The sequence below is a fragment of the Quercus suber genome, unplaced genomic scaffold (assembly GCF_002906115.3).
Source record: "Quercus suber isolate HL8 unplaced genomic scaffold, Cork oak 2.0 scaffold_48, whole genome shotgun sequence".
NCBI classification, from domain to species: Eukaryota; Viridiplantae; Streptophyta; class Magnoliopsida; order Fagales; family Fagaceae; genus Quercus; species Quercus suber.
In genome coordinates this window covers 1,361,575-1,388,380 of record NW_027069513.1, presented here as the reverse complement: position 1 = coordinate 1,388,380, position 26,806 = coordinate 1,361,575, and the positions used below count along the sequence as shown (strand labels likewise).

At 34.1% G+C, this 26,806-nt stretch overlaps 3 protein-coding genes across 3 annotated transcripts; 2 read left to right on the top strand and 1 right to left on the bottom strand.

Moving 5' to 3' along the window:
* The first annotated feature begins 2,131 nt into the window (after window positions 1–2,131).
* Window positions 2,132–4,500, top strand: LOC112012265 (L-type lectin-domain containing receptor kinase S.1). Its single transcript, XM_024044647.2, has one exon. The coding sequence runs from the start codon at window positions 2,358–2,360 to the stop codon at window positions 4,353–4,355; it is 1,998 nt and encodes a 665-aa protein (XP_023900415.2). The 5' UTR covers window positions 2,132–2,357; the 3' UTR covers window positions 4,356–4,500.
* A 1,726-nt stretch (window positions 4,501–6,226) lies between these two features.
* LOC112012273 (ferric reduction oxidase 8, mitochondrial) lies at window positions 6,227–9,708 on the bottom strand. The gene is made up of 8 exons (XM_024044654.2): window positions 9,347–9,708; window positions 9,075–9,168; window positions 8,799–8,984; window positions 8,478–8,715; window positions 8,005–8,332; window positions 7,656–7,914; window positions 6,855–7,534; window positions 6,227–6,646 (listed from the first exon to the last, which is right to left on the bottom strand). Exons 1-8 carry the CDS (start codon window positions 9,501–9,503, stop codon window positions 6,477–6,479), a joined length of 2,112 nt encoding a protein of 703 aa, XP_023900422.2. The 5' UTR covers window positions 9,504–9,708; the 3' UTR covers window positions 6,227–6,476.
* Window positions 9,709–23,166: 13,458 nt separating this feature from the next.
* LOC112012179 (U-box domain-containing protein 33) lies at window positions 23,167–25,763 on the top strand. The gene is made up of 4 exons (XM_024044561.2): window positions 23,167–23,658; window positions 24,397–24,515; window positions 24,620–24,738; window positions 25,052–25,763. Exons 1-4 carry the CDS (start codon window positions 23,388–23,390, stop codon window positions 25,272–25,274), a joined length of 732 nt encoding a protein of 243 aa, XP_023900329.1. The 5' UTR covers window positions 23,167–23,387; the 3' UTR covers window positions 25,275–25,763.
* The last annotated feature ends 1,043 nt before the right edge of the window (window positions 25,764–26,806 follow it).

Here is a 26,806-nt window from a genome sequence, read left to right as displayed (position 1 = left end):
TTTTAATAGAAACTTCTCGAAAAAAAAAAAAAAAAAAAACTTTTAATAGAAGAATAAATTTATAATGCCCATTATTTATATTTCAAATTAATGCTCATGACCGTTCAGTTTAAGGAGAAATTATACCATTCTCATGATAGACCATGTCAATTTTGTCCAGTGGTCCTCTACTCTACTAAAAAAATCTCATTAGTTTAAAATTCCTTAGTCAGTCTACGTCTAACCCAAAAAAAAAAAATGCTTTAAACAAAAAAATTTTGTTTAAATCTTTTTTTTTTTTAATCATCAACTGATTCAGTAATTTTAAGAACTTCAAAAATGACATCAAACAAGCAGCCGAATATGCAAAGCAATCAGATTTTGTACCGATTTTATAGTAATTGCTAACTAACAAGTCTAATGTAATGAGGTCATAATTAGTCAGATTCAATAAAAATTTTTGAGCTTTTAGATTAAAAAACAAAACTTTTATTTTCCCAAACAGTTTTCTGGGCAACCAACAACATGTTTACCACAAAGAAAATTCAGGGAAAAAAAAAAAAAAAAAAAAACCTATAACAGAAACATACATAGAATCGAGACACGCCACAGCCATGGCTTCAAGGAAAAATGTTCTCTCATATCTGAACACTGAAAAAAAAAAAAAAAAAAAAAAAACGACAATAAAAATGAAACCTTTAAAAGAATTGAATTGAAAAGTGACGAGCTTGATTCAAAAGCAAAACATTTTCGGAAAATTGAAGGCTTATTTTCCGTAGAAACAAACAAATTTTGTGGAGATAGAGTCTAAGAATTTTCATAAAAGCCTTTCTAACTTTAGTCAACCTTTCAAATTAGCAAATAAAATCTAATTTTGTCTCAACTAATTCCACGCACATAACTACTGAAAAGAAAACCATAGTTTTCAAATTCAGAAAAATGATGTGTCTCTTATAGCAGTTACAGGCTTACAGCTTCTCTATTGTGAAATGTTATAATATTGGGATTCTTTATTATTATTATTATTATTATTATTATATTATTATTATTAAATAGACGACTTAGCAATTTTAAATAAGTGGGAGTCTCTGAGTGAAATAATGGATTACTAAATAAACTACTAAAACTGAGGTAGTCTTCAATGGGTACCGTATAATTACTTCAATTTCAGAGAGAGAGAGGTGTCCATAAATTTATTACACAATTAGCCACTTAGACCAACACATAAAATTTAAGTATTTTTTTAATAACAATAATACAGCGATAAAAAAATTTTAAAAAAAAGTCCCAAGAGTGTCTGGTATACCCACTCAAACACACATTTTTTAGTTTTTAAACATACATACATGTATTTTTATATACTTTTTTATCTACACATATTTTTACACATATTTTCAAACAACAAAACACATATACCAAACATTTCCAAATTTCACATATTTTGAAGTTGTTAACTTATTAGTAGGATAAAACATCACTATCGTACGGGCTAATCCACTAATACTTAACTAATAACTAATTATACATCTCTTCTATAGAAACAAAAAAACAAAACAAAAGAAAAACTTATTATTATAAGCTAATTAGGACCATATGGTTAGGAGTGATACTGGGTGTGTCTCGATCCTTATTAAAACATATAATACATTTTTTAATTTTAAAAGTAATCTAAATAGTCATACTTATTGACTATTGAAACAGTCTTGTTCAAAATAAGCAGTCCACTAAAAATTCTACCTGTCACAAATGCAACAGCAGAAGCTTTTTTTTTTTTTTTTTTTTTTCTTTTTTTGCTGGGTAAAAGCAGGGGATCGAACCCCAGGCTCAAGGTATACAATAATACCGAGTGCCCTAGGCTACAAGGCCCAACGGCCAACAGCAAAAGCTTTAAAACTATAGCATTAAGGCCCAGTGGCCAACAGCTAAAGCTTTAAAACTAGAGCATTAATGACAATTTGACAACAAACAATATTAGTACAGAAAAGTAGTATATGTGGGTTCAAGATGATTTAATTAATAAAGTTTTTTTATGCTTGAAAAAAAATTTATAGTTTAATTTTTGTTTATATTAAAAATTAATTAGTATTTTAACTTAATAATAAATAGCTATCCTTAGCAGCCACGCTGTACGTTGAACATAAACCTTTAGCCAATAGTCGTTACAAATATTCAACTTAAACCTTTAACCCAGCATGACTGTTTGATTAATACAAATAGTTCACAACTTCAACCCAAAAAAACAAAACCAAATGTCTTTGACCAATCTTCCACAACCACTCCACCTTCACCAAATCTCTCACTAACCACCGCCGCATCCAACAACAAGAACAAGAACAACAAACGACTCCTTCACTTCGTACACGAAAAAACCTGTACGGATGATGCGACTCTTCGTACCTTTCCTCCTCATTTTAGTACTGTTCCAACGTTTTCTGTTTCCCACTTCAGCTCTCGAGTTCGTCTACAATTCCTTCAATGGAATCATCAACTCGACCAACCTCACTCTCATCAACGATGCTAAGCTCGACTCCTCTGTCATTCGACTCACAAACGATTCGAACCAGTTCTCATTCGGTCGAGCTTTCTACCCCACCAAGCTCAACATGATAAGATCGAATTCCAATTCTATCTCTTCCTTCTCGACCTCCTTTGTGTTCTCGGTACTCCCCGATATTGCGTCGAGTCCAGGCTTCGGCCTAGCCTTTGTGCTATCCAATTCGACATCCCCACCTGGAGCTCTTGCTAGCCAGTACTTCGGGCTCTTCACCAACGCTACTGTTCCTTCTGTGTCACCACTTTTGGTTGTCGAGTTCGATACCGGGCGAAACCCTGAGTTCAATGACCCAGATGACAATCACATCGGTATTGATTTGAATAGTGTCATATCTGAGAAGTTTCAGACAGCTGGGTACTATGATTCGAGTGGGGCTTTTGTTCCTGTTCGAATGCGAACTGGTGAGAATATACAAGCTTGGATCGATTTTAATGGTACGAGTTTCGAAATAAATGTTACTGTAGCTCCAATTGGTGTGTCTCGACCGAGTGTTCCTACGCTTAGTTATAAGGATCCGAAGATAGGTAACTATGTTTCGGCTGAGATGTTTGTTGGGTTTTCAGCTTCGAAGACTGAGTGGGTTGAGGCACAGAGAGTGTTAGCTTGGAGCTTGAGTGACATTGGAACAGCTCGAGAGATAAACACTACGAATTTTCCTGTTTTCGAGGCTAAATCGACGGCTAATTCTTTGTCAGGTGGTGAAATTGCTGGGATTGTTATTGGTTGTGTTGCTTTTTTGATCATTTGCGCATCTGGATTTTTCTTGTTTTGGCGAAAGAGGAAGTTGAAGGAGCAAGAAGAGGATGAGATCGAAGACTGGGAGCTCGAATATTGGCCACACAGATTTTCCATCGAGGAGCTCAACCTCGCCACCAATGGGTTCTCGAATGATGACCTTTTGGGGTCGGGTGGGTTTGGTAAAGTCTACAAAGGAACGCTACCAAACAACACGGAAGTGGCCGTGAAATGCGTGAACCATGATTCCAAACAAGGGCTAAGAGAATTCATGGCTGAGATCTCGAGCATGGGCAGGCTCCAACACAAGAATTTAGTACAAATGCGAGGTTGGTGTCGAAAAGGTAATGTACTCATGCTTGTTTATGATTACATGCCAAATGGTAGCCTTAACAAATGGGTGTTCGACAAGCCTACAAGATTACTAGGTTGGGAACAACGTCGTAGAGTTTTAGCCGATGTTGCCGAAGGCCTAAACTATTTGCATCATGGTTGGGACCAGGTTGTGATTCATCGAGACATAAAATCGAGCAACATATTGTTAGACTCAGAAATGCGTGGCAGACTAGGAGATTTTGGATTGGCTAAGTTATATGAACATGGTGAAGTTCCTAACACGACACGTGTGGTGGGCACATTGGGTTACTTGGCTCCTGAGCTAGCAAAAGTGACTGCACCCACATCAGCTAGCGATGTGTATAGCTTTGGGGTTGTGATACTCGAAGTGGCATGTGGAAGGAGACCAATCGAGATGGCTGTGGAGGAAGATGAGACAGTGTTGGTTGATTGGGTGAGGGATTTGTACTCAAAAGGGAAGATTTGTGAGGCTGCGGATCAAAGGATAAGGGGTGAGTATGAAGTGGAGGAGATGGAAATGGTCTTGAAGCTTGGATTGGCTTGTTGTCATCCTGATCCTCAAAGGAGGCCTACTATGAAGGAAATGGTGGCAGTGTTGGTGGCCGAGAAGGAGGCCGCTGTGCCCGCGGATTTGTTGTTGGAGTTGGCACGCGGTGATAGTAACATTGGTGGTGGTGGTGGTAGTAGTGGTGAGGCACAAAAGGGGGAGCAGCTACAACCTCCGGTGTGAATGCTATTTTGTTATTATTATTATTTTTTATATATTGTTGTGAATATTAATACCTCATGACTTTAATAAGTTTTGACACCTCGATTTTGCAGCATTGTAATTTTTTTTTTAATCTTGCTAAATAATAGTTTTACATAGTGATAAAGTCAACATTTTGATATTAGTATTGAATCAAAAGTTAAAATCTTAATATAATGTCACAGAAATTATACACAACATTTTTTATGAAAAATTTTATGTGGTCAAGTGTTTTATATCTCAGTAGCATGTATAATTTGCTTTGGTTTTAAGGAAAACCAGAATTTGAATCCTCTCCCCATTATTATAACTATGAAATTATATATATATATATATATATTAAAAAAATCTTTCATGTGAATGCCAAAGTTGAAAATTCATAAAATGGTATTATCTTCATTAGATTATTTATCATGAAAAATTCTCTTAAATTATAATTTTTATGATCCTTATATATTTAGTTCATCTGTTTTTTGTATTTAGCCTATTCCCTTATTTTTTTAAACAGAGACAGTGAGACAAGAAGGCACATTTGTATTAAATAAATCATGATTCTTTTGGACAAAATATATTTATGAACTTGTTAATATTATTGGTTTTTGTTTATTTTTTAGCTAACTACTCATTGAAATTATTGATCAATGGAATATAAATGTAACGTTGTTAATGAATTTTGGATGCAATTTTCTCTGCTAGAGTGCCGGTCAACCAAGTAAGCAGTATTATATTGCATTAATCTATTCTGAGAGAGACAGAGAGATGGGAGAGCCTTTCAAACATTTTTTTACTCATGATTCTAATTATTAATTGATAGAAGTACACATTGTCAGTCAATTCTTTGGTTTTAAACTAAGATTTTCTGAAGGTTGCCTATCCACAAAAAAAAAAATATTAGAGGAACTATAAGAAACAAGGTGTAATGTCAATACACGTGACAAACATTTTGGTCTTACACTCTTTACAGATTTTCAAGGTAATAAGGTCCATTATCGTGGGCGTGGACTATTAAGACTTAAGAGCAAGCCAAGAAGGTTGCACACTCCCACTTAGCAGGTATCGAGTAAGTCGCGAAATGCCTTAGTTAGGAGGCGAACTTAGACCCGTACACGCTTCTTGACTGTTGAGGCACCATGGATAGGGGCATATATATATGTGTATATATATATATATATGTAATTAGTATATTTGAGGCCCTTTCCATTGTCGAATTAGTGGTAAGGCTTAAGAGTGATTAATACCATCACCAGGCAGCCAGTAAAAGTCAAGAATAAGGAAAAGCCCTTGCTTACCAACCAGACCAATCTTCACTAATGATATTATCATTAATGGTTGGTGGCAACTTGACTTTACGTGCCTTGACTAGCCTCCTATACTAATTGAATGATTACATTTCATATCGAGATTGAAGGGGCAAATTGACCTTTAGGTGCCAAAGAAAAGGCAGATTTCAGAAAAGGTATAAAGTGTACATATATTCATAAACCATATTACCTTGACCATCTAAACCATGGGATTGTATGATAACAATTTATAAGGAATATAATCATTCTATATTTCAAATGAATCTATTTTATAGCTCAGAATAAATATTATAAATCTATCAAGTGTTATATCATTTAAAATTTCATATTCGCATCGCCAATCATTTTGCCAAAAAAGGTTTATGCTAATACTTTGCTATAGGTTCTTTGTACTCCAAAAGTTGAAATTGAGATTAATACAATCATGTTACATCATAGGGTAAGAAACGCATAATAAAAGAGGAACCATGATGACAGAATTGACTGGCTGTTTTGTCATGAGTACTAACATGATAAGAATTGCACCTAAAATGGATTATGTGCTAGAAGAGAAGTAGAAGAGTTCCAAGTCTTTTACATTCCAACTTCCAAGGACAGAATAGTATTGAATTAAAACATGTACATGCTGAAACTCATCATTTTATGGCCCAAAAAGAGAAATTATATAAGCAAGCAATCTAGGTAGAGAAACCTCTTTCATGATGTCTAGTGGAGGTATGCTTACATATGGAAACGACACAATCTTTTGCAGTCGTCCTTGTAATTTAAACTTGAAATTGGTGTAGACTGTAGAGACTAGAAACTAGAGTGCGAAGTTGAGGGAGTGGAATCTGAAGTGTGGTTTCTTTTTCTGGACTCCTTGAGAGTTCTGCTTGCATATTAATGCCACTGACTCTTTCATTGCTTCAGGTCCACACACCATGACTCCAATCTCAGATCCAGCCATTTCATTTGGAAACTCGGCAAATAAATCTGTTCAGTCGGTTCACTGGTTAGTGATTAATTATAACTTAGCAGATATATCACTTCAGTTCACTAGCATGTGATTAATTACCACTTATCCCAAAAGTATAAGTGGTTAGGGAAATGATAAATTTAATCATTTAACCATTATTCTAATAGTTTTAATCTATACCGTTCTTGAATGCCGAGATAAATAATTTTGGTATTGTTCAATTACCTTGAAAGTCAGGCCTTCCTCGAAAGTGGATTTCATGTTCCTCAAGAGCACTACTTGTTTCTATGTCCATGGCTTTGCCTTTTTTTTGGGGAACTAGTGGACTCTCACTCTTTAACCTTCTCCATCTCAAAATAATTGCCACGACAGCGCTGCATATTAAAGCCATGATGAAAGAAGATATGAGAAGTAAATCAGCAACCCAAGATGGAGTCTTGTCTTTGGAGAGATTAGAGGTCTTCTTCTGGGAGGGTACAAAGATATGGTTGAAACAAATAAGTAAAACAAGGAAAACAATGGAGGCAAATCCAGCCAGGGCAGCAATACAAAGTGAACTTTCAAGCCCATATGTTGCATAATTGGAACATTCTGTGCTGAAGTGTACTGTTTGAACTTGAGATGAATCTGTTAATACTTCTCTTAATGTTAGTCCATCTTGCACTTTTTCTTGGGTCACATAAACTTTAACTTTTAGATGCCATCTTTCAGTTGACTGGTTCTGGAGCACAGATGAGATTGAGTTCAACAGAAATATATCATGAGACTTCTTAACAACAAATATCAGTTGCATTCTAGTGGGCAATCTATATCTGCTGCTGCTTTGGGCTGAAGCAATTTCCTGCAAAATGCTCAGAAATGGGGTTATCCCAATTCCGCCGGCGACTAGAACTACGCTGTCATATCTGCAAAAGGAATTTTGGTTAGTGCATCACATAAACATGATTTTTGGTTAGTGCAATAGTGAATGGATAAACATCTCAAACAAAAAGTTATGTTAAACTATGATAGGCTAATTTGTAACACCTTAGGAAGTTCATTGAGTCAGGTCCATAAGGGCCTTCAATTGCTATTGGTATGCACTTCGTTGTTTCAGCCTTTGAATCTAGCTCAGCTTGAACCAAGTCATAGAGAGAACTTGTCCACGATCCATCACATTTAACCATGACAGACATCGTGTTGTCATCAACACTAGAGCTGGAGGTTATACTGAAGGAGTGCCACTGTAATTTGGATACACTTGGTACCTTTATAAATATCACACTTGTTGGGTTATACTTCAAACCTGAAATGAGTAAGAAAAATTGCATCATGTAAAACATTCAATCCTTCACTTTGTGATTTTCTGAAAACTAAAAGGGGCTACAAAAGTTACTTGTATCCTTAGGCAGAATAAGCTCCATAGCCTTGGAAGGGAAGATTCGAGCTGAAAGAATGCAGGTTTCTGGTTTTGATTGCAAGATTCGGAGTATCTTGTCAAGGCCAAAGAGAAATATCCCGGGGAAAACCATATAGAAGTGCCTATCTCCGGCATGAAAGAGGAAGAATAATAGGAAAACAACGTACAGATGATGTGTATAATAAAATATTTCGAAATTTTTTCTTCTTATTTGAGGAAGTGCTGTAATCCAGATTACTAGTCCTGTAACAAGACCAATCTCCCCAGCAAGGTATATCCTACCTGTTTTCTGCCATTTCCATATCTACATGCCAAGGAAAACAGGAAACTAGTTAATCTGCAATACCAAACAGTATTGGTTAAAATTGCTCTTTAAACTGTATGATTGATACGAATTATGAACTAGGAATTTTGTATCCAAAAGGGTGAATACAAAGAATAGGAATTACCTCATCCTGAATGTGGTGGCTCACTCCCCAGATGAGCAAGGTGCTTGCACCATGAAGAGTGGCAAAAGTCAGCATAGCTGTGCCAATCCAGATATGGTATCTTACTGAAGCTTCAAACTGGATGCCAAATAAGCGAAATACGGCCAAACCCCTCAAAATAGGCAGAAGAAGCAAAGCCAGGCAGGCTTCTGCTAGTAAACCAAACCGGGTTGCCACTCTTAAGTACTTGAGTTGCCATCTGAAATTAATGCAGATGAAGAGTTTTAACAATCATGAAATTTTTGGTTCTGAGTGTCCCAACATAGCTAACATGGTACTCACATTTCTAACTTCAGTTCTTTTATTGGCATCAACTTCTTGAAATCATTAGAGATATGGCAATAGAAAGTCCATGCTAAGAAGACAATAAATAGAAACACTGCCAGAATTTCAATGGCAGATAAAACACCAATAAAACTGCTCACAACTAGCGGATTTGAGAAAGCCCCAGGTGAAATCTTTGCTTGTCTGTCATTCATGTTAAGCAGGAGAAAATAAAATCAATAAAAGAAGAATAATGTCTGTTATGTTATAATAGTAGATATCAGATAATACTACCTGCTACTTGGTTCCCCGCCTTTCAAATCCAAGTAAACTAGTCCAATTATAGCCACAGCAATTAGAGGGAACGTATACACAGCAAAATCAAGACCTGCAGCATCTCCACTTTGATTAAGTGTTCATAACATAATTCACAATCATTATTATGTAACAATCAAGGAATGGTATATACCAGTCTAATGGGAGGAGTTTTGTAAGTTAGTAAGTTTGAAAAGTGAGGCTCTTGGCAATAGGTAAAATTTATTTAGACGAAATCTAAAAGTGTGTACCATAATATCCAAACACAGTAGTCCTAGCACTCTCCTCAGCTCCTTTCCATTTCCTTGTCCACAGGTCAGTTGGCTTTAGAAGCCAAAGAGCAATCCAACCAGTGAATATTAGAATCATCGATGCTTTGAGAATAGCAAGAAGAATGGACTTTGCCATTGTTTGTCTTGATTGCTTACCGTTTGCAGCTTGAGATTTAGTATGGACTATGGAAGTGAATTCTATATAAAGGAATTTGAGGTATGATTGAATCCACAAGGTGAAAACAAGATTCAACACAGCCCCACCACTTTGAAGGAGTGCCTGTCGGCACTTTCTTATGGTTGGCAAATGATATACGGAAATCTCTGCAGGGTGACTGCAACGTTGAAATTGATATGCGAATCATATCACATTCTTCATTTCCACTATATCATTATTTTGCAATTTATATTAAGAAGTTGGAAATGTGGTTTAGTTGGAATTAAACTTTGACATGGTTTGAATGCCACAACGAGTCAGTACCTCTCCAGTCCAACTAAAAAAAACACAGGCGGAAAATTCATTCAGAAAAAGCTTAGCTTTTTTGTCCTTTTCAGTGGTTATGTATTTTAGAACACACGAGTGAACATATTATTCTTATAGATTTATTTTGAAAGATGCAATGTCCATAACATTTTTATAACAAATCATATGTGGTTAGTTGTTATTAGTTCAAATTTGAAAGTAATACTAAAATTACTTTTTTGCCCCAACAATAACAACAAGTAACAACTTGCTATTTAAGATTTGTTATAAAAATGTTGTAAAAATATTGTGAATATATTCTATCTCAATTTTTTATGTCAAAATCAAAAGATACGAGATAAATTTTTAAGAGAAACAAATTATTATTACGAGATTTTTAGGGATATATCAAACACAGTAATATAGTTAGTACAAATCTTATCAATGTCCAAATAAGACTAGAATATATCATTACTTTTCCGACTATTTTAACTAAGGTAAGGTTTGGATAGTACTTCTTTCTACTTAAAGTCAAGTTGCATTTTCTGTTTTCTTTTTTTCTTTTTTCTTTTTTGCCGGTTTTCTTGACTTTTGAGACAAAATTCACTGTTCATGTACTGTTCATGCACTGTTCACGCAATATTTAATATTAAAAGTGGGTTCCACAATACTATTCACACATTTAAAAATTATTTTGCTACAGTGTTTTCAGCAACAATCAATTTTTATCAACTTTCAGCAACAATAAGTGCTATCCAAACAGATCCTAAATTACACTGACACAGACATGGGTACGAATACAACATAGATAAAAATACAAAGTACGATAATTTTTGAAAAATAAAAATACAATACAGCATAAATACAGCAATTAAATAATTAATTAAATTTTATATTTAGACATATTTTTTTAATTTTTTAGATATAAATGATAAATTATGTTAAGTTATGCTTAAGCCCATTTGATTATTCAATAAATTGTTTATGCCGAAGCCCATTTGAATATTCAACTATTTATGAAAATTTTTAAAACAAAAAATAAACAGTATTAGCCAGAGTGGCCGGATAAAGAATTAAAAAATTGATTAAATGAAGAACAAAGCCCAATAAAATTTTGAAAAGAATGGTTGACAGATGACACTTGACAGCATGTATTTAGTCAAATTTTAAAAATAAAGAATAAACAGAAGCTAGAAGAGTGCACAGACAACCCATTAAAAATTTGATTAAACCCAATGAAATTTAAAAATAAGTAGTTGACAGCATGTCTTTAGTGGTTGACAGAATGCAAGTTGTCAATCATCTTCAAAGAGACCAGAAGGCGCTAGAGTTCAAAGGAGAAATGAAAACCGCAGAAACAGCAAATGAAAAAAACGCAGAGAAAGAGAAAATGCAGAAACAACAGTCGGCAAAAACACAGAGAGAGAGAAGGCGAGCGAGACTGGAAAGAAGAGTAAGAACAAATAGTGGTGCTATCTCAATGTCTGAGGTGAAGCTTCATCAATGGCTGAGCCTGTAAGTACCAAAAAAAAAAAAAAAAAACTCTGAATCAACTGGACCTGCGAGAACCGTGTCCACGCCGTGTCGGACACCGGAGTCTGGCAAATCTTACCAGTATCAGTGTCAAACTCTAGTACTTTGCCAAAAATGGCGTGTTGGACACCGTTTATTATTGAAAACTTTTTATTAAAAAACATTATAACAAAATAATTTTTAAAAATATGTATAGTATCGAAAGACTTAGTTTTAAAGTTAGATTTCGTTTTTTGTACTTATGAATCTCATAAACAATACACAGAACCTAGCCAAAAAATGTAAACACCAGACGCAACACAAACGCGATGCTATCCAAACTCACGCTAAATTTTTAGAAATCACATTTTTGGAGATCATGGATGAAAGTAAGAAAATGCTAAAGCTATTACCTTTTTTCCATGACAAAGGTTGTAAATCGATGTAGCAACATAGCAATGAATGTGATTAGTGTATTTCAACAACATAATTAAAAAAAAAATGTTTGAATTAATTTTCAATAATTTGTGACTTCCCAATTTATAATGTTTATATTATAGAATTTATAGTATCCTCAACATTACTTGTGAAAGTATTAGAGGTGTGGGCTTTAAGAGATGGTCTTACCTTGGCCAAGGACTTAAATCTTAATAGCCTCATTGTCGAGCTAGATGCTAAGAGTATTGTCCAACTTATGAATAACAATTCTGTCAATATGTTAATGGAGCCACTTTTAACTGACTGTAGGACTCTCCTGCAAGTGATCCCCCAACAAACGGATTGAACACACTTACCGCGAAGAAAATCAATGCATGGATGCTCAGGCTAGAATAGGGACTAGGCGTAACTTTACTTTTGTTGTTTTCGTAGAACCACCGCACATGGTGGAGTCGTTGTTAGCTCGTGATAAAGCTAACACCTTTTGTAATAGACTTATTGCTTCTAATCTTTAATATATAAATACCCTTTTCAGACCCAAAAAAAAAAAAAAAAAGTATTAGAGGTTCCTAACAAACTGTCATGATTAATGGAAAATGCCAATATAGTAGTTCTTGTTGTCATGGACGGGACCTATACAGCAGATTCTATTCGAGTCTAAGATAGATGAAAGATGTCAAGTTTTGTATTGGAGGTTCATGCTTCATCTGCTATGATTATCACTTATCAGTTTGGTCCATCTATTAGATAGTGGGCTCTGGTCCGCCACTCGAGCTTTCCTTTTCAACTCTCCACTTTATGGTATATCTCATTTCCTTTGGTTGGAGATATAAAAATGCAAGTTCACCCGAAATGAAAGGAGGAACTCTCAATAAGATTGAATTATTTTAGAGTCATAAAATGGAACTTTTAGAATGTATGTAATGTCGGCACTAGGTGAAACAAAAATCAATGATAGAGTCACACAGCAATCGGTTTTTGGTGTAGATCTCTTATTCAACTATTAAACACTTTATCAATTGAACTAACTGGAACCCATACAATTGATTCTTTAAATGTGACTTGATAAAGCAATTCAAGAACCAATGTTTTCCATCCAAAAAAAAAAAAAACCAATCTTTGTATAATATAATAGAAGAGATCTTATAAAATATATATATATATAATATATATATAATAATAGAAGAGATAATCATCCAAAGATAGGTTTTATATCCATGGATGAAGCAGTTAATTTTTTTTTTTCTTTTCGGTAGTTATGATAAGATTTGAACTTATGATGTTTGTTTTTTTTTTTTTTTTTAATGTAAACAAGATTTAAACTCAAGTTTCTTTTTTTTGTCTTTTTTTTTTTTGGAGAAAGTCAAGTTTCTTATTTGATGTCAATAAACTTTATCTAGATTATAAGGTTATTGAGCTTCATTATTAAAATGACCTGTTTTGACTCAAATCCATTTTGACTCGACCTAAACCCAACCCGATCCAACTCGCTCATTTACCATGTCTGCACATCCACATTATACCTAAACCATATGAGGAAAGAATAGAAAAGTTCAGAGCATCAACATATACTATTAATTTTTGGGTTGAATGGCATACACTATGTAAAGGAACAGAGATTACCAACAATTAGCGTGAATCATGTCCTGAAAATGAAAGCAGAATGGTCTCAGATTCTCAATTATAATTTCGAGGAACAAAAATAAGCAAACTTGGCATTTAGCAGCAAATGGAAAACAGAAATGAAGATGCTCAATATGTGAAATGAAATGTGTCATCATTGGACATAATCAGCATCATTGTCCTGAAATTCTATCTCCCATGCCCTTTGAGTGTTCTTTGGTCCAAAGGGGTAGAGTGAAACACCCATGATGTTTTTCCGATTATTCTTCAGATCATTCCATTATTATTATACCTTTTGACTCCTCGTTTGTCCATAATCCATATCACTACAAAATCCATATTTTTGTGATTATTTTTAGGGATCACCCACTTTGAGAGATCAAAAAGACAAAAGGGAATTTTGGAATTGTACTAATAGAAAATAATAAAAGAAAAAAAAATCAAAAGCAGTGATCATACTTTCGAACCTATTTTTAGACCATCATGTTACTTTCAAAAACTTGATTTATAAAAGATAACATAAATAAAAGTTATGCCATAAAGCCCATAACATAAATAAAAGATAACACAATGTGTCCTTAAAAGTGGTACTTGTACAGTTGTACATTGGTATTATTTTTAAATAATCTATGAGTCTTGCTAATGGTTGTTCTTAGAGTATTTGTTAATTGATCATTTTAGAAAAGTATTTATGCTAATTTTATGAAAAATATAAAAAACTGTTGCAAAAATTAATTTTTTTTTCTTCTTTCATAAAAATTTTTAAAAAATATTTCTTGAAGTGATACTTTTACGACATTCATTAACTTTTTTCCTAATTTATTAGCAGCGGAATGAAAAGATTGAAGACTCTATAGTATATCCATCTAGTTCTCTAAAACACTAATATCAATTTGCCATTTAAAAAAATTCTGTAGGGCCTCTATGCTTTGGTCACCAATGTCCCCTGACATTATTTAAAGGTCCTGGCTTTTAATTATTTTTATAGGTAAGTTCCATTATATGTAGTATCAATGGTTACACTTTCTTTCATATGTAACGTGTGCATACGCGTATAAATGCACATGACAATAATATGTACATGCCTGAAAAGAAAGCACAAAATGAAATTGTGGTGTTTGTCAAAAAAAAATAATTATTGAGCACAACACAATGTTACAATGCTCACAATCTAAAATGGGAATCATTCCTTCATCATTATTCTAAACCCCACTACTAGTACTAGTAGTCTAATTGGAAAGAGGATCAATTGCAGTGGATGAGATCCCATTGTTCTATGAATTACTAGGATTTTGGATAGCTGATCTTTGAAATTGTACATGTATATATAAGTAAGAAGCAGAGTCAATCTTATCTCTTATAATCAAAATTATTGAACCTTTTCACTGTTTGATATTAGTCCTCCAAAATATAAGTCACTCTGTTTTGGCTTGGAGTAGTATTATTGAAATAAAGTTTAGCTACAAAATCGGTTGTAAATTTAGGCTAAAACCTTACTCAATATCTTTTTTATTGAATGTGAATTTTGACAAATCTACCATTAGATTATATCTTCTTTTTATATCCTCCATTCTAGCAAAATTTCTAGGAATTAAAGATCTATAGCTATGTAATCAATAAATTGTTTAAATTGCAAGTTTTTGTAATTTAAAATTATACATAAAATATAATTTTATAAATCATATAGTAAATAATATCTGATTGACACAAATTTTGACATATGTATTAAAAACGTAAACAATATGCAATTCAACGGTTAGATTTTCAAAATATGTAATAATTTTTATTTTATTGAGTAAGGTTGTAGCCTAAGGCTATAACAAATTTTGTAGCTAAACTTTATCCTATTATTAATTAAATACTTTTATCATTTCATTTACAATATCTATCTTGGTGGTGGCAGTATCGGGATTTACTGAAGTGAAAACTCTTCTAAATCAAAATTATTGAAGCTTTTCACTGTTTGATATCAGTTCTCAAATATATTAGTCATTTTGTTTTGGCGTGAACCGTGGAGTAGTATTATTGAATACTTTCATCTTTTCATCTACAACATCTGTCTTAGTGGTGGCTATGGGGTCCAAAACTCAAACACTGTAATAGACTATAATGACTAAGTAACTGATTTGCACAATTTATTTTTAAGAAAAATAAGGTAGAAGTTCCACAATGGGAGACCTAAACAACTGATTAAGATTAAGAAGACAAGTGATGATAAATTATTCTAAGATACATAAATTATTTTCTCGAGGTACAGGGAGTAGGCAAAAAAGCAGAAATAAAACTTGGCTATCCTCAGTTTGAGTAATTTTCTCTCTCTCTTGTTCTTCTCCAGGTTTTCCCTCAATATCTCCCAACCCTTCTCTGTTGCACCCTCCTCCCCTTCTATAGACATTTTTCCTTTCCTTATCTCCCTAGTTGGCTTGCTTCCAGTTGGATTTTCAAGATACTTGTCACATCATTCCTCTGTTTTGCCTCCTTTTCATCATGAAATAAGACTTTTGGAGGTGTGTTACTGTTCAGGCTAATCTATATTCATTTAATGTGGAAGAGATTAGTTAAAGAACCTCATTAATGCGGAGGTGACTGACTTTATACTTCATATCTTTTCAGGGTGTTTCCCGAGAAGGATTTGATGGTGGTGGCATCTCAGATCAAGAAGGAATTAGTTGCCTATGGTCCCCTATGAATTTGTCAAAGGACAAGTCACACTTGTTACCTCAAATAAAAGTTTCAGTAATGGTGGCTAACTCGGATCTCCATGGGACATGTTTTGGGGAATTGCCTTTTACTCCATAGGTGTTCTTGCTTCTATCCACATTTTTGGGCCTAGCCTATCTCTTAAATTTTGACCTTCTGGGCCTTGACTTGGAATCACGTTCACCCCCCCCCCCCCAAACAGTGGCAGTATTAGGAATTATTGAAAACTTTCCATTGCATTAATTAGGAATTATTGAGGTTATTATAGTATTTTGGATATATCAAAAAAATTATTTCTCACAATTAATATTTCTCATAACTATTATTTATAATTAGTGTGCAACCCCATGCATATACATGAGTACAATTAAAAATAATTACAATTATATATTCAAATTTTACTTTTTTTTAAAAGAAGTTCAAATTATACATGGTGTTAGCTTACACTTTTTTTAAATCATACATTTTAAAAATATGTAATGGTTTCTCATTATATATATATATATATATATGATTTAGAATATAATTTGTTTTAGACTCTTCGATTTTTGCACCTAATAATTCACTTGTCACAAAAATAAAAACTTAGATGGACATATGGTAAAAAATTAGACTCCAATTGAAATCTAATATGGGATGCATTTGTTTCAGTGTAAAATATTTTCAGGTGAAAATATTTTCGGAAAAGAAAATATTTTCTAGTGTTTGGTTGCATTTTAAAAATTATATGAAAACAATTTTCAGCGTTTGGTAACATTCTGAAAATGTTATTTTCCTACAAATTTTTTCACATTTTCTCAGATTCCAAACAAATTTTATATCACAAAATCCACCACCACCCACACATCAGCACCCACAGAAAATCCACCACCACTCACACACCAGCATCCACAAAAAATCCACCACTATCCACTCAAAATCCACCACCACACAGCACAGAAACCACCAAAACGCCACCACCCACACCATAACAACAACAACAAAAAAAAAAATCAGAGATTAAAGAAAGAAAGCAGATCGGCGACAAGATCGACCTAGAGGAGGAGATAGATCGGTGAGTGGCGGACGACGAGATCAACCCAGAGGAGGAGATGATCTGACCAGAGGAGGGCGAGACCAGTCAAGCAACGATAGGCTGCATGTGGCGCGATCTCGGCGGCTTGAAGTCGACAGCGCAATCTCGCCGGCGCGTCTGGGGTTAGGGCACAATCTTGCTGGTGTGTTTGGTTGTGTGAAGTCGAAGGCTCTCTCTCTCTCTCTCTCTCTCTCTCTCTTCTCTCTCTCCTCTCTCCTCTTTATCTCCTCTCTCTCTCTTTGCGCGTCTGAGTCCGGAAATGGTTTGAAGTGAAAATAGAAACGTAAAACAATTTCTGGGTCAAAGCCTTTATTTTACGGTTAAATGAAATGTTTTTTCAGAAAATTCTATTTTCCATGCACAATCAAACACACGGTGAGATGTAAAATGATTTCCTAAAATGGTTTGAAGCCAAAACAAACACACTCTTAGAACCTAATTGGATTTGGACTCTTCAATTTTTACACTTAATAATTCATTTGGTAAAAAAATTAAAAATTAAACGAGATACATTGCGCAAAATTGAAAATCCAATTAAAATCTAATTGAATTTTCTCTAAATTTTCCCTATATATATATATATATATAAAGAGAGAGAGATTAGGTTAAGATACCAATTAATTTATTTTAGGCGAAATTCAATTAGAGGTTTTTCAAGTCCTCAAAAATTCCTACAAATGAGGTTTATTGTTGTTGGTCGCCAGCTTCTGCCTCTTTCTTCCTTCATCTGTACCCAGCACCTCGATCTTCAATAAATATAAATAATAGCTCCTTAAGTTTATGGTGGGCCTTTTGCTCCTCCTTTTTTAATAGGCTTGTTTACTTGTTTAATTATGACTTGCCTTGCCTTTTCTAAGTGATGGCCTTTGGGGGACTGACCTGATTTTTAGGCCCATTTATGTAATCTGTGTCTAGAGTCTAGACCTCACATGCATTATTATTATTATTATTATTATAGGTTAGTTAGAAATATCATGGTAAGTTCGGTAAGGGTACCTATCATGATATCTTTATAGGCCCCATGTAATTAGGAGTTTTATGCACTAGGTACAATATTTTTTAAAAGTCGGTTAGAAATATTAATTACTAAGTGCTAATGCTTTGTTTATTTCGATGAAAAATCTTGTGTAAATATAATTTTTCGTGTTTTTCAATGTTCGGTAGGATAAAATAAAATAAAATAAAATAAAAGTAAAAGGAAAACTATATTTGTTAATATAAAAAGTATGGCTTATTTTAGAATTTTTTTTTTTTTTTTGTTTCCACTAAATCATTTTGGAAAACAACTCTATCTCAAACTAAATAATGAAAGTTAGGAGATTATTTTTCAATTCATTTAAAATTACTACCAAACATTGAAAAATGAGATAGTTTTATAGAAAATGTTTTTTGAAAAATGACTCATTTTCTAGAAAATATCATTGGTAAAATAAACAGAGTGTAAATATGCTTTCCTTATAGCTCGAATTGGAGAAACCCCCCCCCCCCCCCTCCACGCAACCCCAAAGCTCTAAGACTTGGGAGGTACCATCTCACCTAATAAGCGGGTGGTAGAATGTCATGCATTCAACCATCATTTTATGTATGAATAAATAGTTTGTAAGTTATACTAAGAAGTCTAACTAATGTGATCCTATAAATAAGCCAACTTAAGGGTGTCAAGTATCGCTTGGCTCAGGTTAGGAGTAGACCACCTCTTAACATGGTCCCTCTGGGCAAAAACTCTCCCACTTATTGCTTACTAATGTAATCTAATACAAATGCACATTACAAACTCCACTCAAAAGCCATTAAACCAAGTAGAGACATAAATGTACATATTTTTCCCCCTCTACTTTGAATAATATGAATTAACACTTACCTGGCTTGGAAAGCCTCCAGCCCGGCCTTTCTTGTTTTATGTATGTCTCTTTGCATGTGAAAAGGCTCGGGCTTTTCTTCCTCTGGCATTAACCATTCTACCCCTGAGGGAAATACAGGCCAATAGATGAGTTCTCAATCTATGGGCTTCTAACCTGGTTTGTTTTTATGGCCAATTATTCTCAATTTTCAAGGACTTATTTCTTTTGGGCCGAATTGAAAGGAAGCTGTAGTCTTCATCAGCTATCATCACCATAAGAAATGTTAACCAATGGAAGAAAAAAAAATCACAGGAAGATTGAGAAATAGTGAGGTGACCAGCCATCTCCACGTTTTGCAATCTTTTGGAGACCTTCTTGACANTTTCAACCATTCATTTATGTATGAATAAATAGTTTGTAAGGTTATACTAAGAAGTCTAACTAATGTTGATCCTATAAATAAGCCAACTTAAGGGTGTTCAAGTATCGCTTGGGCTCAGGTTAGGAGTAGACCACCTCTTAACATGGTCCCTCTGGGCAAAAACTCTCCCACTTATTGCTTACTAATGTAATTCTAATACAAATGCACATTACAAACTCCACTCAAAAGCCATTAAACCAAGTAGAGACATAAATGTACATATTTTTCCCCCTCTACTTTGAATAATATGAATTAACACTTACCTGGCTTGGAAAGCCTCCAAGCCAGGCCTTTCTTGCTTTATGTATGTCTCTTTGCATGTGAAAAGGCTCGGGCTTTTCTTCCTCTTGCATTAACCATTCTACCATGAGGGAAATACAGGCCCAATAGATGAGTTCTGAATCTATGGGCTTCTAACCTGGTTTGTTTCATGGGCCAATTATTTCAATTTTCAAGGACTTATTTCTTTTGGGCCGAATTGAAAGGAAGCTGTAGTCTTCATGAGCTATCAATCACCATAAGAAATGTTAACCAATGGAAGAAAAAAAAATCACAGGAAGATTGAGAAATAGTGAGGTGACAGCCATCTCCACGTTTTGCAATCTTTTGGAGACCCTTCTTCACAATCAAAATCTATACCTTTCGGCTAAATGCTTTATGGAGAAAAATGGGCATCATCCTATATGGGAAATTAACAAATCAACTAACGTCTTTGTCCAAATTTCAATGCCCACCCAACGTTTTTTTTTTTCCTACCCTATAAATATGCATGAATTTTGTAATTTTGAAACATTATCATATAGTCAAAATCTGGTGAGAACCATACATTAAAACCCAAATTTGATAAATACCTGGGAAATACACACAGTGCCGGCTCAAGGCATAGGCAAGTTGGGCCTAGGCCTAAGGCCCCACCAAAAAATAAAATTTTCCTTAGAAAAAAAAGCCCCACTTTTCATAGTTAAAAGCCCAAATTTTTATAAAATTATATATATATTTTCTAAAAGTTGTACATTTTTTTATTAGTGATGTTAAAGATACTACAAATTTTACTATTAGCTTACAAATTGCCATATTATTAATTACAAAAAAAGTGATATAAACATTCATTAGTTAAATTGATGAAGTTCATCAATGAGAGACAATATCACATTATATTTTGAACATTTTATAGTGCTTTTAATTAGCGCATTTTTCTTTTTCATTTTTATTAAGACTCTCAAAGTACGAGACTAATAAAACCTAAACTCAATTAAAACCCTAAAATATTTCAAAAAGATGTTGCAAAGGTGTTAAATCATCAATTATAGATTAATCTCTCCTAATAGTTTGAGACTTTGATTTTTGTAAAATAATATCCTACAAAGTCATACACCAAGTAATATCTCTCTCTCTCTCTCTCTTAAAATCAAAATATAAAATTAAAAATTAGATTACAATTTTATTTAACTATGCATCGTCTTATATCCAAAATAAAGTATCTTTTTCAATCGCAATATATTTTTATTTCTTTTTATTAATATTTATAGGTTCAACTATGATATGCATTTCAACCATTCATTTATGTATGAATAAATAGTTTGTAAGGTTATACTAAGAAGTCTAACTAATGTTGATCCTATAAATAAGCCAACTTAAGGGTGTTCAAGTATCGCTTGGGCTCAGGTTAGGAGTAGACCACCTCTTAACATGGTCCCTCTGGGCAAAAACTCTCCCACTTATTGCTTACTAATGTAATTCTAATACAAATGCACATTACAAACTCCACTCAAAAGCCATTAAACCAAGTAGAGACATAAATGTACATATTTTTCCCCCTCTACTTTGAATAATATGAATTAACACTTACCTGGCTTGGAAAGCCTCCAAGCCAGGCCTTTCTTGTTTTATGTATGTCTCTTTGCATGTGAAAAGGCTCGGGCTTTTCTTCCTCTGGCATTAACCATTCTACCCTGAGGGAAATACAGGCCCAATAGATGAGTTCTCAATCTATGGGCTTCTAACCTGGTTTGTTTTATGGGCCAATTATTTCAATTTTCAAGGACTTATTTCTTTTGGGCCGAATTGAAAGGAAGCTGTAGTCTTCATCAGCTATCAATCACCATAAGAAATGTTAACCAATGGAAGAAAAAAAAATCACAGGAAGATTGAGAAATAGTGAGGTGACAGCCATCTCCACGTTTTGCAATCTTTTGGAGACCCTTCTTGACAATCAAAATCTATACCTTTCGGCTAAATGCTTTATGGAGAAAAAATGGGCATCATCCTATATGGGAAATTAACAAATCAACTAACGTCTTTGTCCAAATTTCAATACCCACCCAACGTTTTTTTTTTTCCTACCCTATAAATATGCATGAATTTTGTAATTTTGAAACATTATCATATAGTCAACATCTGGTGAGAACCATACATTAAAACCCAAATTTGATAAATACCTGGGAAATACACAGCTAATGTGGAAACTAGAAATTACTAAGTTACTTATTTAGTTAATTCCCAGCCTCCCTTTACACTTGCGGATTGATCAATTGCCAAGGTGTTGGCAGCCCTGTGGACAAGCTACCTAGGCCATGGCAGTCCAGCATGAGCACGCAGCCAAGGCATGGCATGCTTGCGTGTATGTTGCAGGATATAAATGTCTTGCCTCATAAAATCATGACAGAAAGCTTTATGTGGTGTTATTCTACTTCCAAGTAAAAAAAAATGTTCTTTTTTATATATAAAATTTCAAGGATTAACTTCTTTGCATTTCTTCTATTAAAAAAAAAAAAAAAAAAACTTCTTTGCATTTATACAATACTATGGATATCTATTTGAAGTAACTTTGTTATGGGTAAAACTAGCTCACAATTGAGTCCAGACCAATTCACAACACAGAATAACTAGTTTCAACTTTATCCTTTTATGGTCAAAATTTACAATTGAGTAAAATACAGTTAACACCCTTAAGGTCAATTTTGAAAAGTCTTGAATTTTGCTGGTATTAGCCCAAATCTCAAGAGTGTTAATTGTATTTTACCCTTTAGAATTAAACAAAATTTGTTCATTTGCATTATAATTACATAGTTTTCATTTAGTATTAAAAGTTTAAAACCTTAATTCTCAACATATTGTAATTATTTGAAAAAAAAAAAAGTATTCAGAAAACCTCTTTTCATTTACTTAAATTTAGACTAATTGGGATTTGGGACATAAGAATAAAAAAAATAAAAAATAAAAATCATTTGGTCAAAACTCAAAAGAAGGAAATACTTATCTCATTTGGTCCAAAGATCAGAACCCTAATTGGGACATAAGACTTGCCATTCGGATTGTAAAAAAGCCATACTTCCCAGCAAAGGGTTGGGAAAACATAGTAATCAATTAAAAGTGAGTAAACTAAATCCTACCACATTGTAAGGCCCATTTCTTTTGTTTTTTGTTTCTTTGTTTTTTTTAAGCAAAAGACAGTACAATTGCTTTTACACCTACTATACACTTTTTAAGACCCATTTTGTGATATTTCAGCAAGACAACACAAGTGGTTATATACCTATCTATACATAGGGTCATCAAAGACACTTGCTTTAAAATATGAGGATGATACAAAAAGATTCTCCATTCAATCTGTAAGGTCAATCGCATTGAACTAAAACAAGGCTAATAGTGGAGATGAAAGCAAAAAAGTTGCCTTAAAGGCACGTAAGGAAAAGAAAAGAGAATGGGGGTATGTGACATATCCAATAAGCCTGCAAACCTTGACAAAAGAGAATCTCTCTCTCTTTATTTATTTTTTTTCATTCTCTTTTGTTTTGTGGCTTTGAGAGCAACGACTCTGTCCCTTATAAAACTGCCAAGCCACTAACATCTAATCTTGTTATTTTCGCTCTTAACCTTACAGTTTTTTGTTCTCTATGTATTTGTGAGAGGGACCTGGGAGCAAGAGAAAAGAGAGAGTGATCAAAATGGAAGAAGAAGAAGAAAAGAATGCAACATCAGAAGGGATGGAAATTCAGTATTGTAGTACAAGAATTATGTCACCAGAAATTGTGGAGATAGTAGAGGATAACAACAGCGTTACAACTAGCCGAGAAGACAGTGCTAACGACGTTTATGTAGCTGTCGGAAAGGATGACTTGGATGTGCTGAAATGGGCTCTTGATCATGCTGTTTCCCCCGGTGCTCGGGTTTTTCTTGTCCATGTTTTCCCTCCTATCACCTACATCCCTACACCTGGTAACACCAATGTTTATTGTCTTTGTTCTTTTTCTATATTTGGTTTTTGAGCTAAGGTTTCTCTGTAGTCTATATCATGTTGACTGTAGTATGGTTCTGATCAAACACTTGAAGCATTGAAAAAGCTTTTTCTTCTCTAGCAACATGATTGTGCTTTGTAGTATAGCATGAGCTTAGTCCTTCTAGCTGCACTTTGACAGTAATTTTTATTATTATTTATATTTAAAAGCCAAACTAAATTATTTATAATTGCTTTCTAAATAGTATGTACTAGTGAAATTGTACAAAGGACCTTTAAAAAATTGTGAAAAAAGAAAAAGAAAAGAGGGAACTATATTGTGATAGACAGGTTATATACTATAAATATATTACCATTGGCATCAGCATCCTTAAGAGTGCGCAGTGAGTCAATAATATAAGAAATGCAAGGAGAAAGATGAGGGGTCAGAATAAGTGTGCCAACTTTAGGTAGCCCAACTGAACTTTTGTGGTGGATGCTGATGTGTGCCAAATAATATTAGGTAGCCCAACTGAAACTTCTAGCAATGTGTACATAATCTATGCTCTCTTACTACAATTGGATTTCAAAAGATGCGAGTCTATCATTTAGTACAATGTGTGCTCAGTGCACTTACCTCACTGATTGGTTCTAACTTTCCCATTCTCTTGATAAATCATGAAAAGAGATCTGTCAACTCTGACTAACAATTGTTATCTTTTTGAACCTTTTGTTGATAGTTGGAAAATTATCAAAGAGCCAATTGAGCAAAGAACAAGCCAGAGTTTACATAAATGAAGAGCATAACAGGAGGAGGAATCTCTTGCAGAAATATATCCGCTTGTGTAATGAGGCCAAGGTGCAGAATTATGCACTCTGTAGCCAAATGACAGTTAATCACACACCACACACCAGAGAATGGATGATGAGAGCGTTTTTTTTTTTTTTTTCCCAATTTGACAGGTAACTGTGGACACAATGCTCCTAGAGAGCAATATGACAGCCAAAGCAATCCTTGAACTTATTACTGTTCTTAACATTACTAACCTCGTCGTGGGAACCAAACGAACACCTTGCTCAAGGTAGTATGCCTGTTTTCTTAGACAACTTGGGTTTTGTAGATTCATTGTGGTTAATTTAATTTAGATAAGCATGATAAGAGAATATATTTGTTTATTACAAATTTAGCTTAGGGCAATGCACACAATTGTGTTCATTGCTGCTAGCCTTGGGAATCTTGCTTTCATCCGGATAAACTTTCATGCATATCTATACAAAAACTGAGTTGAAACTCTAGCTTTTGACAAAGCTGATATCTAAATCTACTGATAGAGTGACAGGTGACTCTAAACCAATGAGTTTGCAATTTAACGGGTTGTGCTCATCATTTTTCAGGAGACTAGGGAAAAAAATGGCAAAAGGAAAATTTATCAGGAAGAATGCACCTGAATTTTGTGAGGTGACCATTGTTCATGATGGGAAGAAGGTTGTTGATAATCAACAGGTAAAAGAGCTGGTACATTCATCTCTGGCATCCAGTCCCAGTAAACCAGAAATTGCACGCCAATCCGAAAGGAACTTCCTTGAGTGTGTGTGCTTTTCGGGCAAGTTCAATTGAAAGCTTGAAACTGATATATTAGCTTGAAAATGAATATGGTGGTATTTGCAGAAGGTACATTTTTCAGAATAGTTTAATAGAATAAAAAATACTCTCCACAGAGATGCACACACTGGATATACACATTATACGCAAGAGACTTGAAGCCATTTATGCATCTGTGGGTGCATGAAATACAGGTATCTCCACATATGAGATATGCTAGCAATTAAATGATGGCACCAAATTACTGCATGAGCAACAGTTGAAACAGATAACATCCTGTGAAACACTTAACAATAAAAGCACTACACTTGTGTACAAGGCCAGGGCGCAAGAGTTTACTTGAGTCCTTTTTTTTAGATAATTCAAGAGTGGGGCGAGGGGGATTTATATCATAGATGTTTCAATTGAAAACACTTGTACAAGAGTTTTGACGAGGGTACTTGAGTCTTGACAGGATGTCACGACGAAGATGATATAATATATAGAGCAAACTAATTTTTCAAATTAACTAGAGATCAAATTTATCTCACCTACAAAAAGAGTGGTATATTTATGATACAATTGCAAGTTTGCAACAACTATCATAAACACAACCATTTTTATTGCCTAAGCAATTAATAGCCCATGCTTGAACTTGAACTATGGGGGTTCATTCATAGACTGAATGATAAAAGGCAGATCAACATCATAAACTCAAGAAAATCACCAGCCACTGATTCACTTTAAGTAACCTGTAATGCTAAAAATGTAGGAAAATACTACCCATTTTCTTGGTTAGAGCAAACTCTCAACCAGTATTGTCAAACAAGTGTAAAGCTACAAACACAAAGTTACTTCTAAAAATTAAAAACAAAAACAAGTTTTATCTAACAAAGAAGACTATGTAGTAACTAGTTAGGTGTTAAGCGTAAATTTATGGGTCAAGCTCCTAATAATCCACTATAACTAACAAGTTACAATGGTCTTATACTCAAGTTTTATCAAACAACTTGAGCTTACACAACGAACTTCAAGAAATACAGTATTACCCAACTTCAGCGCAGTGAAATATCAATAATGCTATAGACAACTTTTTTCATAACAAATTTCAGAACTATTGAATTGATCGATTATGAATGGTGGACATGATGACATTCATGGACTCCACTTTTTTTTTTCCATCAGTCACAATCTACCAACTTAGCAGTTATGAAATTTGTAAGCCTGTGTGTTGTTGATGAAATACTTCAAACCCTTTTTCAAAGAACCACAAACATTTTTGAGACTTGAGCTTCAAGAGTAATTCTAGTACCACATAAAATATCACAATTTTCTCACAATTATCCTACGTGGTAGACGGTAACTGACTATTTCTTAACAGAAGAACTTAGTGAAAACCTCTCCACCGCTCTCCAAGCAAAAAAATAATCCACTAGAAAATTAGTTGGGATACATGCATAGCAATAGGCCATCCAAGCCTAATCTACTCGATGCATCTAAGCCCTCCAAGTTTCTTAACCCAACAGGGTTACGTCTAACCTTGTCTTCTCTAACTTTTTGGATTCCGC